Source organism: Heptranchias perlo, chromosome 19 (assembly GCF_035084215.1).
Source record: "Heptranchias perlo isolate sHepPer1 chromosome 19, sHepPer1.hap1, whole genome shotgun sequence".
Lineage (NCBI taxonomy): Eukaryota > Metazoa > Chordata > Chondrichthyes > Hexanchiformes > Hexanchidae > Heptranchias > Heptranchias perlo.
The window spans coordinates 19,712,405-19,727,336 of record NC_090343.1 but is presented as its reverse complement, the minus strand read 5'-3'; the positions used below and the strand labels follow the sequence as shown (position 1 = coordinate 19,727,336).

General features: G+C 43.3%; 1 protein-coding gene across 6 annotated transcripts in view; it reads left to right on the top strand.

Moving 5' to 3' along the window:
• The window catches only part of LOC137335203 (DNA (cytosine-5)-methyltransferase 3B-like), a 218,830-nt gene that overhangs the window by 92,920 nt on the left and 110,978 nt on the right, over positions 1 to 14,932 (top strand). For all 6 annotated transcript variants that reach the window (XR_010966358.1, XR_010966357.1, XM_068000424.1 and 3 more), the window contains exon 5: positions 7,972 to 8,121. Coding sequence is in view for 4 of the 6 variants with exons in the window: in XM_068000424.1 (XP_067856525.1) it covers positions 7,972 to 8,121 (150 nt within the window). In the remaining 2 variants the exon portion in view is untranslated. The remainder of the gene's footprint in view (positions 1 to 7,971; positions 8,122 to 14,932) is intronic.

Here is a 14,932-nt window from a genome sequence, read left to right as displayed (position 1 = left end):
GAGCATCAGTGAGCAGGTTATTGGTGAGTAAGTGCCGCTTGATAGCACTGTCGACGACACCTTCCATCACTTTGCTGATGATTGAGAGTAGACTGATGGGGCGGTAATTGGCCGGATTGGATTTGTCCTGCTTTTTGTGGACAGGACATACCTGGGCAATTTTCCACATTGTCGGGTAGATGCCAGTGTTGTAGCTGTACTGGAACAGCTTGGCTAGAGGCGCAGCTAGTTCTGGAACACAAGTCTTCAGCACTACAGCTGGGATGTTGTCGGGGCCCATAGCCTTTGCTGTATCCAGTGCACTCAGCCGTTTCTTGATATCACGTGGAGTGAATCGAATTGGCCGAAGACTGGCTTCCGTGATGGTGGGGATATCGGGAGCAGGCCAAGATGGATCATCCACTCGGCACTTCTGGCTGAAGATGGTTAATGTATCTTAGTATAAAAGGTAATAAAGCATCTTTCTTCCAGTCTTGAGACTTTCTATATTTCTATCTCAAATTTCCTCCATTTCCCATTATTTACATACTAATTGAAATCACTAGCTGGTTACCCTTGCCAATGCTGATGAATAGTTGGAACAAAATTTAGCTGTTAAAAGACACCACACTAGATTTTCAATCTATTCTAGAAATAAGTCACATGTTTTGACAGAAAATGATTTGTGATTTTAGTTGCTAAACTGGAGCTGTGTTTAATCTAGCATGCCCCTTTATGGCCACTGCTCAGGTACTTCCCACAGTGAACTGGTCTAAATGAGCACATTCTCAAGTCAATTATAGGTAAATTGCTGAGGGACGCTTCTGTATATTGGCATCTGTTCCTAAATCCTTGCCAGAGACCAGTTTATAAAAGTTTTCAAAGCTAGCAAGAAATTATTAAGATTGTTCAGTTGAATTGTGATCCTTGCGGTGTAACAGATGGAAGCCTTTTTTAATTGTTTCAATGAACCATAATATTGAATAGAAGGTGGGTTTGTGATTTCCTGTCAAGTGTCCAAAATGCAGCTAATTTGGAATAGCTTAATGTAAAAGTTTGCTTTTCAGTTGCAACAAAATGGTCTATAGTCTGATTGTGTTTCTTCATACATCGCCAACAAGACTGAGCAGATGAGCTGAGTATGTAAAAGTTACATTGTTTTAAAACAAGTTTTTCAAGATGCTGCCTCAAGGCTTGTACCTGTTCATTATATTATTGATTGACTCCTATTTAATATTTTGGCACTGACCATTTCTAGTATGATAATCAAACAAAATCTAGTCAGACCATGTTATTACTTGTGGGGACAGGTATAGTAGCTCTTACCAGTTAAGAGATAGAGATAGAAATCACGGGGGGGGCAAGAGATAGAGATTGCGGGGGAGGGTCTGGTTGGCCGAGTGCGGGATGAGGAGGGGGTTCTGACGATCACGGCAGAAGATGTGCATGAGAGGCTGGGGGCGAGGGGGGGATCTCCTGCTCCTCCTGGTCCACAAGTAGTGCTGGACCCAGTCGTTGTCCTCCCATCAGGGGCTGGGTTTCCCAAGCCCAAATATATCTCCATTCCTTCATCGTCGCTGGGTCAAAATCCTGGAACTCCCGACCTAACAGCACTGTGGCACTACCTTCACAACACGGACTGCAGCGGTTCAAGGTGGCGGCTCACCACCACCTTCTCTAGGGCAATTAGGGATGGGCAATAAATGCTGGCCTTGCCAGTGATGCCCAATCCCATGAATGAATAATAGAAAAAAACATTCACGGCAGGTTGAGGTCAGGTTTCACATTTTTAACAATTTAACTCCCCCCCCGCCCCCCCCCCCCCCCCCCCGCCCCCGACCCTCTCCCATCCAGTCATGGAGAGGTTAAAATTACCACCCATATCTCTACGCAGTAAAAATAATGAAAGCTATTTAACCCTCCTTATCTAAACAGATATATAATACAATTAGACTATGCCACAAAGATTGTGCACATCCAACAGTATAAGCAACATTATTTGGGTTATTGCTTTCCTTCTTTCGCACTGAACATTGGATCCAAAATTAGCAACTCAACTTCAGAAACAACTGAAACAAAAACAGAAAGTGCTGGAAATACTCAGCAGGTCAGGAAGCATCTGTGGAGAGACAGGCCAGTCAACATTTCAGGTATGGACCTTTCTTCAGAGCAAGAGGAGGCTGCGCTTCTCCTCGCAGGCTGCCGTGGACCTCTGCAATCTCCTGCAACGGGATGTGCTGCGTGCTGGATTGGGGGGCATGCCATGCCAGTGGCTCTCAAAGTCACCACAGCCCTGAATTTTTATGCTACTGAATCCTTTCTGTCTGTTATAGAGAGCATCAGCCTCATCTCCCAGTGTGCAGTTTACAGCTGCATTAAGCACGGTTCAGCAGTACATCACCTTCCCCACTGACCTAAGCAGTCAACAGGAGAGCGCTTGTGGCTTTGCAGCAGTGGCTGGCTTTCCTCGTATGCAGGGCATGATTCACCGTGCACATATGGCCATCAATAGAAAAGGATACCACTCTGTCAATGTACAGATAGTGGTCGATTACAGGAACAAAATCATGCAGGTTTGTCCAAGGTATCTAGGGAGCTGCCACAATGCTTTAATACTCAGACACTCGACCATTCCCCCTCTATTTGATCCTGTGAGGAACATGACAGGATGATTGTTGGGGGACAAGGGATACCCCCTGCAGACCTGGCTGATGACACCCTGTACATCCCCACTAAGCTCAAATAGCACAGATATAATCAAAGCCAGGGCACAACCAGGATCCTTCTAGGAATGCTCAAGCAGACGTTTGGTGTCCGGATCCCTTGGGAGGCGGGAGGCTCCCTAATATGCCCCGATAGAGTATCACGCAAGTTTATGGTCTGCTGCATATGGCACAACATTGCATTGCAGAGAGGCCTGCATTTGGAGGAGACAGAGCAGCAGCAACAACAGTCGTCATCCAATAAGAAACAACTGAGAGAAGGAAAGGAAACAGCTGAGAAGGAGGGTTACATCAGCACCTTGCAGCCAGAATGTCAGGGATCAGCTCATACCTCAGTGATTCTGCTAAGCTTCTCACAACCCTGCCTTGATAACTTAGATGTGGAGATGCCGGTGATGGACTGGGGTTGACAATTGTAAACAATTTTACAACACCAAGTTATAGTCCAACAATTTTATTTGAAATTCACAAGCTTTCGGAGGCTTCCTCCTTCCTCAGGTGAATGTTGTGGAAATGAAATCCTCGAACCCTTTGCATTTATAAATCACAGAACAATACCTGGTGATTACAGATAGTTTTTCCAACTGCCCGTTGCCAAGGCAATCACAGTGTGCAGACAGAGAGGTGTTACCTACAAGGCCACCGAATATACAAACAACCAAAAAAAAAACAGAGAGAGAGAGGCAGAAACATAGAAACATCCGGAAGGAAGAGAAAGACAGCAAATGACCCGTTATATTAAAAACAGATAACATTTGTTCGCTGGTGGGGTTACATGTAGCGTGACATGAACCCAAGATCCCAGTTGAGGCCGTCCTCATGGGTGCGGAACATGGCTTTCAATTTCTGCTCGACGATTTTGCGTTGTTGTGTGTCTCGAAGGCCGCCTTGGAGTATGCTTACCCGAAGGTCGGTGGCTGAATGTCCTTGACTGCTGAAGTGTTCCCCGACTGGGAGGGAACCCTCCTGTCTGGCGATTGTTGATGATTGTATCTGTGTCGATGATCTGGCATGTCTTGAAGAGGTTACCGTGGCAGGGTTGTTGCAGGACTTCTTTACTGCACAGGACCTCCAACCAACACTATACACCAGATACATCAACGACATTTTCTTTCTATGGACCCACGGCGAGGAATCACTAAAGAGACTACACGATAACATCAACAAGTTCCATCCCACCATCAAGCTCACCATGGACTACTCCTCAGAATCAGTTTCTTTCTTGGGCACACGAATCTCCATCAAAGACGGGCACCTCAGCACCTCACTCTGCCGCAAGCCCACGGACAACCTCACGATGCTCCACTTTTCCAGCTTCCACCCTAACCACGTCAAAGAGGCCATCCCCTATGGACAGGCCCTTTGAATACACAGGGTCTGCTCAGACGAGGAGGAACGCGATGGACACCTACAGACGCTGAAAGACGCCCTAGTAAGAACGGGATATGACGCTCGACTCATCGATCGACAGTTCTGACGGGCCACAGCGAAAAATCGCATAGACCTCCTCAGAAGACTAACACGGGACGCAACCAACAGAGTACCCTTTGTCGTCCAGTACTTCCCCGGAGCGGAGAAACTACGCCATGTTCTCTGCAGCCTTCAACATGTCATCAATGACGACGAACACCTCACTATGGCCATCCCCACACCTCCACTACTCGCCTTTAAACAGCCACCCAACCTCAAACAGACCATCGTTCGCAGCAAATTACCTAGCCTTCAAGAGAACAGCGTCCACGACACCACACAACCCTGCCACGGTAACCTCTGCAAGACATGCCAGATCATCGACACAGATACCACCATCACACGAGAGGACACCACCCACCAGGTGCATGGTTCATACTCCTGTGACTCGGCCAATGTTGTCTACCTCATACGTTGCAGGAAAGGATGCCCCAGAGCATGGTACATTGGCGAGACCATGCAGACGCTGCGACAATGGATGAACGGACACCGCGCAACAATCGCCAGACAGGAGGGTTCCCTCCCAGTCGGCGAACACTTCAGCAGTCAAGGACATTCAGCCACCGACCTTCGGGTAAGCGTACTCCAAGGCGGCCTTCGAGACACACGACAACGCAAAATCGTCGAGCAGAAATTGATAGCCAAGTTCCGCACCCATGAGGACGGCCTCAACCGGGATCTTGGGTTCATGTCACGCTACACGTAACCCCACCAGCGAACAAATGTTATCTGTTTTTAATATAACGGGTCATTTGCTGTCTTTCTCTTCCTTCCGGATGTTTCTATGTTTCTGCCTCTCTCTCTTTTTTTTTGGTTGTTTGTATATTCGGTGGCCTTGTAGGTAACACCTCTCTGTCTGCACACTGTGATTGCCTTGGCAACGGGCAGTTGGAAAGACTATCTGTAATCACCAGGTATTGTTCTGTGATTTATAAATGCGAAGGGTTCGAGGATTTCATTTCCACAACATTCACCAGAGGAAGGAGGAAGCCTCCGAAAGCTTGTGAATTTCAAATAAAATTGTTGGACTATAACTTGGTGTTGTAAAATTGTTTACAATTGATAACTTAGGACAGAGCCCCTCTTCATAACAGTCCTTGTGCATTCTTCCCTACTCCATTCATTTTGGATTGAAGAACATTCAAACCATTCAGAGAACTTCTATATCAATGACATTCTGACATTGCAGATTCAGAAGTGGCTATGAAACCATACAGCAGACCAAAATGCCATATGTGATAACGGTGCTTAATTTAATGCCAAACATAATAAATACTTTCCATTCATTTCTCACTTTGGTGATCAACCCATAGTGCTTTTCTTTAAAGAAGGTTTCCTAACTCTACTACTCTTATGAGGCGCTACCCTGGTGGCCTGAGCAGAGCTGGTGGAAGGGTGCTGTTCCTCATGTGGGGACCCTTGAGATCCTCTTGGCCAGTGATGTCTGGGAGCTCAAAGTCTGTGAGAGGCCAGCCAAAGGCTGCTGCAACTCAGCTGCTGCGGGCTGACTTGCTGGCACTATGGCAGGTATTGGTTGGTTGCTGACTGTTTAAGAGAGGAGTTCTGTGATGTCAGTAGGACTTCAATGCCATTTCTACTGGAAAAAGTACAAGTAGCATTAAGTGCTGGACCCATCCAGTGATACAGGCATGAAACTGCAATTGGAAGCAATATTATAAGATGCACTCACCTGCAAGCAGCCAGATCATTGGAATCCATTTGCAATTCACCAGGTTGGATTTTTTTCATAAGTTTCTGCATTGGAATTCGCTGACTTTCAGTTTTCTTCTGCTTCAAAACCTTCAAGAAACTCAGTGCTCAAGGTGGGAGACATCTGACCCACTCCTAGTTGGAGGAAGAGGAGCGGCAGCAGCAGGTTGGGGAACCTCAAGAGTTGCAATTAGGGCTCTGAGGAGAGCTGCATGCAGGCATTCCAACCCTGCCCATGGAGTCTATCGGCCCAGAGTCAATTACATCCAGTTTTCTGAGGAGCATTGCATCAGGAGGCTGTGCTTCTCCAGAGAGGCTGTCACAGGCCTGTGCAGCCTCTTACAATAAGACCTGCTACCCACTCTCCTAGCTGGCCATGCATTGCCTGTGGCAGTTTTGCCTCAGGCTCTTTCCAGGCTGTAGCAGGTGACATCGGTCACATTAGTCAGTCTGCAGTCTATGGCTGCATCAAGCAGGTCACTGATACCTTCTTTGCCATTGATTTTATAACATTCCTCATGGACACCAGCAGTCAGTGGGAAAGAGCTAAAGGCTTTGCAGCCAGAGCAGGCTTCCCCGAAGTTTAGGCTGTGATTGACTGCACCCATGTCACAAGAGGCCAGAGTTTAGAGGAGCGCGCAAAGTTCCTGGAGGGTTGTAGGGCTGGAGGAGGTTACAGAGATAGGGAGGAGTGAGGCCATGAAGCAATTTGAAACAAGGATGAGAATTTTAAATTGGAGGTGTTGGGGAACCAGGAGCCAATGTAGATCAGTGAGCACAGGGTTTTTGAGTGAATGGGACTTGGTGCAGGTTAGGATATGGGCAGCTGAGTTTTGGATAAGCTGAAATATACGGAGGGTGAAGGACAGTAGACCATTGGAATATTTGAGTCTGGTGATGACAAAGGTATGTATGAGAGTTTTGGCAGCAGATGGTTTGAGGCAGGGATGGAGAGGGATGATGTTAGAGGTGGAGCTAGGTGGTCTTTGTGATGGAGAGGGTATGGGGTTGTACTTACTATAAAAGGCCTTGCTTATTGAGGAAGTTAATATGTTTTCTAAATAGTGCAGAAATGTTCATTTTAGGTGACAAATGGTTTCTTAAGCCATAAAATGATATTAGAAATAACACTGGTTCATTTAAAATACTGCCTTAATGGAAAACAGATTTTATATTATGGTATACTGATTGGATTTGACTTCAGACATACAGCTTCTTAATTCCTCTTGTAGATCTAACCAACAGCTACCGCCTCTTACCTCTGATGGCTTCACCCTTGGTCCTTCTGCGCCTGTTGACATTCTTGGCCTCACTATCTCCTTTGACCTCAAATGGAACTCCCATATCTCCTCCATTGCTGCAATTGCCTACAGGAAGCTTGGTTTTCTCTTATGTGTCATGTTTTTCCTCTCAACCGCTCTTAACTCTCTATAAAGCCCAAATCCATCCAGGACTTGAATACTTCTCCCATATTTTTGCAACCTCTACTAACACCTCTCTCACACGCTTGGTTTGATTCAAGAAAAAACTGAATGTCTGATAGGTGATCCTTCTCTCAACTGAAGCTCCAACTTGTCTCTCGTTGCAAACTTTCTTGCCTCTATTTTATTGCTATTACATGGTCAGTGCTTCTCTGAACTTCTCTTTCTCCTAAACCGCAAATATGCCAACCCACTGGCTCTCTCACCTCTCTTAAACCTTAGTGTTGAAATCAAGACTCATTGCGCAGTCTCCTACTCTAACTCATTCTTTCCCAGGATCTCTAAACTGTGGAACTCCTTACTGCCCTGGGTCTTTCCTTCTTCCTGCAATTTTAGGCTTTTAAAACCAAAGCTTGGCATCCTCTACTTACTATTCAAATTTACCTTGTCTTTTCTTTTGAACCTTGATGGTGTCTTGCACTATGCAACTTGGCCCTTCATCTTGGTTGCCAATAAAAGTAACAAATCTATTATAGACCTGCTGCTGTGTCCTTTGTTTATGTTTGCCAGTTCGGGCACTGGAATACATGGTTATCCTTGTGTAGTGCAAAGAAGCTAACCAGAATCAACTTGAAACCTGTGTTTTAATAGCTGTATGTTGCCCATAGGCAAAACGACGAGGAGTATCAGGTTGGGAAAGCAGTCTCAGACAAAGGCCAGCACCACGTATAATTTTCCAGGCAGGAATTTCCTTTCGCCACAAAAAAAAGAAAGAAGATAATAATATGAAACCCAAAAAGGACATGAACATTTCATTGGTATGTACATAAACTGTACGTAAGGTATGTCCATTGAAAAAATACATTGTTTTTATTAAAATGTTTCTATTATTAGTAGTGACAGCAGACTTTGACGTCCTCAGATGATACTGACGTATCAGTTATAAGCAGAGCAGTTATTATTAGGTTCTGTCCAAGTACAGCAAAACTTGCGGCCAAAAGTGAACCATTAAAATTGAAACTACTTGTAAATAGACAAGTAGAGAAGATGCAGATTTGACACTAGAATAATAGTCTGGTGTTGCATAACATGCACATTACTACCAAAATATATAATTCTTCTTTTAGTATGCTTAATACCATATCCTGCCTAGTTACACCAGTTTCTATTCTCTGCTGATACTGGTTTTCTCATTGGCCCTGAAATTCCTGGGTTGGAATAGAGCATAAGTTAACAATTATGCCTATGCAGGGCCAGGAATATCTGATGGGGCCAATTTATGCCAGGGTTCCACTGGAGAAGCACCCTGGCATAAACTCCATTCAGTTTTATGGTGGGGTGAAGGAGCGCCACCGTTACAGTGGTGGCCACATGCAAATGACGAAGTTAACGACGGGATATAGTCACTCTTCCGAAATTTTGTGATTTCCGCCTTCCCATCTGCCCTTGAGAATGTGCACCACTGTTTAGAAGGCACAGTTTGCCAGAACCAGTTTATCAAGGCATAAGTACTTGGTTAAATGGAAACTGTTTAAGATTGCTAGAGGAAACTTTCGGCGGTATATTGTAATTCACTGCAGGTATTGCAAAAAATGTTCACTGTCTTATTCCTGTAGGAATTCTATTCCACCAGAATTTATGGACCCAAGCGATAGAGAGCCAAATAATACAATAACAACAAATTGGTAAACTAAACTACTGTTTTTATTTCACAAACAATAAAACATACAACCTGTTCCTTTGAGAGTTCTGCGTCAAGACAGTGGAGTGATCAGTTCCGTGGTACTTGAGGTCTCCTTTCTCTGATGTCCTCCGAGATGCGTGTTCTGTCTTCCCCACTGACTGCAATGTCGAGAGTCTGGAGAAGGGTCTTTTTATATCTTTCTGATGCAGACAGACTGATTGACATGTCTGGTTGCAAAGTCCTTTCGCAATGTGTGCAAAGTCCTTTTGCTACAATGGCAACAACCTGTCCATCCAGGCCAGACGTTGTGTCCCCAGAATCTGTAAGTTGCTTCATGCCCAGCCTCAAAGTTTCAAATACTATGTTTATTTGGATCACAATGTTCTGTACACATGGTTTCCAAGAAATGTTGCTAAATTGGCACATTTTCCATCACTCCGGAAGCCTTCCCCATCATTCTGCATAACCCTTGGAAAACTATCAATTTCATGACAATTACTGGGCTCGAATCTGAGGGTTGTACAATGGGCTTTCCACTGGGAATCCCACTTTATGTGATCTATATGCTGGAGGGGCTGTAAAGGAAGCCAGATGATTCAGGTAGCACCAGAGGAGAGCCAAACCATCCCAGCACTACCATTCTAACAGGATGTATAGACCCTTTATAGCACTTTCCGGGACCTTTCCCAGGAAAAAAAAGAACTTGCATTTATATAGCACCTTTCATAGCCTCAGGATGCTCCAAAGAAGTATCTTTTGAAGTCTAGTCACTGTTGTAATGTAGAGAAACATGACAGCCAATTTGCACACAGCAAAGTCCCACAAACAGCAATGAGATCAATGACCAGATAATCTCTTTTAGTGATGCTTGTGAGGGATAATTATCGGCCAGTACATCCAGAGAATTACCCTGTTGTTCTTCGAATAATACTATGGGATATTTGACGTCCACCTGAGAGGGCAGATGGGTCCATGGTTTAACATCTCATTCGAAAGGCAGCATCTCCGATGGTGCAGCACTCCCTCTATTGCACTAGAGCGTTAGCCTAGATTACGTGCTCAAATCTCTGAAGTGGGGCTTATACCCACAACCTTCTGACTCAGAAGCTAAGGAGCTCTGTCTCAGCAATGAGGCTGCATTTTAGTTATGAAACTTTAGAGGAGCTCTGTTTGTTGCTGCAAATAGATCTGCAACCAAGGTTCCCAACATGCACAGCTCTGACAGTGGTGGAGAAAGTGACCACAGCTCTCAACTTGTATGTCATGGTCTTATTTCAGGGAGCTATGGGGGATTTTTGTCAGATTAGCCAATTTGCTGTGCACTCTTCTATTAGACATCAATGTCCTCTTTGCCAAGACAGCTCAATTTATACAATTTGACAATCCCACACATTACTTAGAGGGCCATCAAATTTTTCAGAATTGCTGGAGTTGTCAGGGCTACTGATTGCACTGTGTGCCTCAAATGTAAACCCCTATTAACTGCAAAGGCTTCGATTCACTGAATGTGCAGCTCATTTACGATGACAGGCACAGCTTCTTGCACGTGAATTCATGACTTGCTAAGTGCTGTCATGAAGCTTTTATACTTCATCAATCTAGTGCCGTAACTCTATTTCAAGAAGAGGGGCAAGAGGCAGGATGCCTGCATAACATCTGCATCCTCTGGCTTCCTTGTGCATTGTGTCTCACCATGTGTTACTTCCTCATTTACACTATATGTATCCCTTCAAGTGGATATCTCTGGGCTGCTGAGTGCAAGGGAGACAGTGAATGATGGAATGGGTAAGTGGCAACCAGTATTGCCAGAGGTAGAGGGGATTGCAACGTCTTGTTCTTCAGCAATCTTCTCTGCTCTCTTCTGGTTTGCTGCATCTGGAGGAAAAGATAGTATTGTTAATTTTGGTATGTTTGAGCAGCATTCTATCTTAATCAGCTACTTTGTTCATCTGTCATGAGGAAAGTGTTAGCTGATGAAGAGATGAAAGAATACATAGAAACATTAAATGAGAAACGGTATATATTCTCACAATCTCACATCTTAACAGCAACTGCCAGACCAGAGCTGGTAGCCAATTATGGTCATTGCTTCCTCTTCATATGCTGTTCAATGCCAACTGTTGGCACATCCTCCTCTAGTAGCCTGGTGTTCCCTGGCATACTGTGCTTAGGGAGTACCCATGTATTTCTCTGTGATTGTTATCTGAAATGTTATTCATCTGCAAACACTCTTACCTTTTCTGAATTAATGATGTCATTAAGCTACGTCCGACACTGCAATGGCCCCTTGGGGTTATGGAGATTCCACTTACAGCTACTTCCTTCCTCATTGTCTGTGCTTCTGCATGTGATGGCTTCTTCCCTGGTTTTCCAACTATTGCTTTCCTCCTTTGTCTAATTTGGGCCAGCAGCACATCCACACCAGCCTCCGAAAAGTTAGATACTTGCCTTTTTCCTACTTTAGCTCCAGCCATTTTGCTCCCTCCTGCAAGAGTCTGCTCAACCCTTTAACTGCATGGAGCCCTTTAAATACAGAAGCTGTGCTCTTGCTCCACCCACTTTCTGAATTTTCCGGACTCCCCTAACATATCTGGCCTCCTGTTGACAGGACCCCCGCCATTGTTCCACTATCATTATTTAAATGAGCTGATCCAGAAATTTTTGATGGGGTCTGCCTCCTTGATTTTAACAGGCATAAGTCTCGCTCTGCCACACTTACACTGGCGACCCAGAATTTTAAACCCCATTATCCCCTTTTCCTTAACTGTTAAAAAGTTATAAAAAATATTGTGTGGCCTCACTAGTATTTACCATTGTAAACAATTTTACAACACCAAGTTATAGTCCAGCAATTTTATTTACCAGGTCTTCTGTTCAAAAGAACCAAAGGTGAGATGAGGAGTTTTTTTTAACGCAGCAAGTTATGATCTGGAATGCACTGCCTGAAAGGGTAGTGGTAGCAGAATCAATAATAACTTTCAAAAGGGAATTGGATAAATACTTGAAGGATAAAAATTTGCAGGGCTATGGGGAAAGGGCAGGGGAATGGGACTAATTGAATAGCTCTTTCAAAGAGTTGGCACAGGCATGATGGGTCACATGGCCTCCTTCTGTGCTGTATCATTCTATGAAGCTGCCATGCGCTGAAATCAAGCTGAAACCTGGTACCAAGCTTTAATTTGCATGAAGTGCAGTAAAGCCTGAGTATGGCTTAATACACTGACCCAGGGACCTGAATAGGCTTGTTAGTGATGCACTGGAGGAGCATCATTTTTCCCATTCACTGGAATGCATTCTGCATCATTGAGGTGAAACAACAGCATCTGTTATATTAAAAATTATTCCTTGTAGTACAATTTTGGGAAGATAGCCCACACCAGCCTACTAGACAACGAACAGTAGAAGGTGTCAGAATTGCAGCCTTTTCTTAGTTCCCTATGTCATCTTTCAAAGTATGCTTGTTTTAGTATCTGAATCAGGCCTTATAATGTATTGAGAACAGATGTTATCAGAATTAGTTGCTATCAAAAATGATAGCCTTTGCTGATAATTTTTCTGGATGTTATATTCAAGAGGTTATGGATGTGCCTCTTAGATCAAGCTATCTTTAATTTTTTCTTGGTGGAATAGGTTCCTTGAGGTGACAGTGGAAACTGTGTGTTCCTCCAAGAAGGAATCATTCATGAATACCAGCTCCAGGATACTAAGTTTTGAAGTGCGCAGTGGAAATTAGGTCGCACAGTATGCATTAGATATGCAGCTGGTGCATAAGTTTGTAGCAAAATAAGTATTATTCCTCTGTTTCTTCAATCAGTACATGCACTTCAAGAGCATTCCAGGTAAATTGGATATGTGTTTGTGAAAACCAGGACCTAAACAAAAAAACAACTGATGTGGATTGCATGTAATTTCTGAAATGCCATATCCAGTACAGTAAAATGTGGTTACAGGTCAACTGTGATAACTTATTCAGAAGGATACCATTTTGAAGAAGCACAACAGATAAAATCATGAAATGCAAGAGAGGAACTACTTTCTTTTGCCACCTCTGTACTAATAAATTATTCTCTTATCACCTCCATTGTTGATGAAATCTTAATTTTCCATTAGAGTTATTTTCTTTACCAAATTGACTTAAGCATATTTAGGTTTCACCAAATACACTTGTCAACAAGCTGTTGTTGCTAAACAGCTTACATTGAGGATGTGGAGAGAGAGATACCAAATTAAATTTTACAGTGGGTTTATATTGCAATGTCTCTGTTCATAGGTATCTTTTCATCATGGTATGATATTGCAACCTGAATGCGAGTAAGCAAGGTTTACCTAGCCACACTTGTGCTGAACTGCTACGAATACTTGTTAAGTGATTAATATAGAGTTTTAATTGAGGTATGATGCATTCTTTCTCCACCAAGGCTGAGTTTAAAAAGAATAAATCTTACATTCATAGTGGTGAGATTGTATGCATCACATAGTACCATTTTGGTGTTTTCTTGCCAGATGTTTGAAGTAAAAGTAAATTTATGGCCATAGAATGCAAATTCAGGTTTTTGGGTCCAGTTCCTCATGTGGTAATTTCTTTGTTTCAGCTGGATTTTTGAGAGGTAGGCGCCAATAGAGACAAGGGATTTCCTTCATGGGAAGAAAGTAAAAATCAGAGGACAAGCTAACCATATCCCTCCCTTACACCTAGCCCTCTCTCCTTTTCCCTGTGTCTTCTGTTAGCTTAACTTGAAACATATGAAAAGTGGAGAAAAGATCATCAGGCCCATTCATGTCCATCAATTCTTTAGATGGTGCAACCTTGTGTATCACCCCCTCTAATTGTTGGTAATGCTAATTCCTAAGAGAGACAAAAAAAGGAAAATAAAACCTGTGGCCAATTTCAGGAAAAAAATCAGGGGAAAATTACGGTTTCCAAAAGCCATGAAGGGATCCAAAGTCACTGTCTTAAAAGGAGGAAAAGGATGTAGGCTGAGAAGCTAGAAAAGAAGAGTGGGAAAGAGAGAATAGGGCACAAAAGTCATTTGAATATGTTTTCTGCTAAACAAAATTAGGAACTTGTAGTAGCTATCAAAAACTTTGGATGGAATAATTCACCCAGCATCAGATCATAAAGGTTTGCTACAGGCAATAGAATATATGAATGATAATTGTCACTTATAATTACTAATGTTAACATAGGCAGCTATCTTCAAAGGCAGCCAAATAATATTGCAATACTTTGTTCACATTCCAGAGCTGTCTAACAAACTTATTCCCTGCCATATTGGGGATGCTCCATTTTTGGTCCCAATCAGAAAGATACAAAATGGGAGAAATTATAAATCTTAATAATTATTTATTGAAATAAAAGATTACTGATTCTGATTTTTTCTTCTCCTGAGGTTTTACTTCTACATGCACTTTCAGATGGGAAGATGGATATGCAAGATGCATCCATAATTTTATGAATTTGTGCTCCCAACATGGAGTTTTATCTGCTAGAAGCACATATTGGAAATTCAGGCATAGAGGTCAGTGGGCCCCACACGATTTTCTGTCAGTTAAAATTAATGGCCACAAAATCCTGAAGGGTTGTTGATATCACCCCCAGATTCTTGATATTTGTTCCTGGAGGGCAAAACTCTACATCAGGAGTGCAAATTTGTAAAATTTACCCCAAGATATCTTACAGTGAAAGCTTTGACAGCGGAGAAGATTTAATGGCAATAGTGCATTTCACCAAAGAGTAAGTACGTCTCTTGTTGCTTGGCAGAGAGACATTTTTTATGAATTGTTCTTGGGATGTGGGTGACACTGGCAAGGCTGTGTTTATTGCCCATTCTTAACTGCCTTGAAAAAGTGGTGGTAAACCTTCTCCTTGAATCACTCCAGTTCATGTGGAGATGATGCTCCCACGATGGTGTTAGGTAGAGAATTCTAGGATATTGACTCAGTGA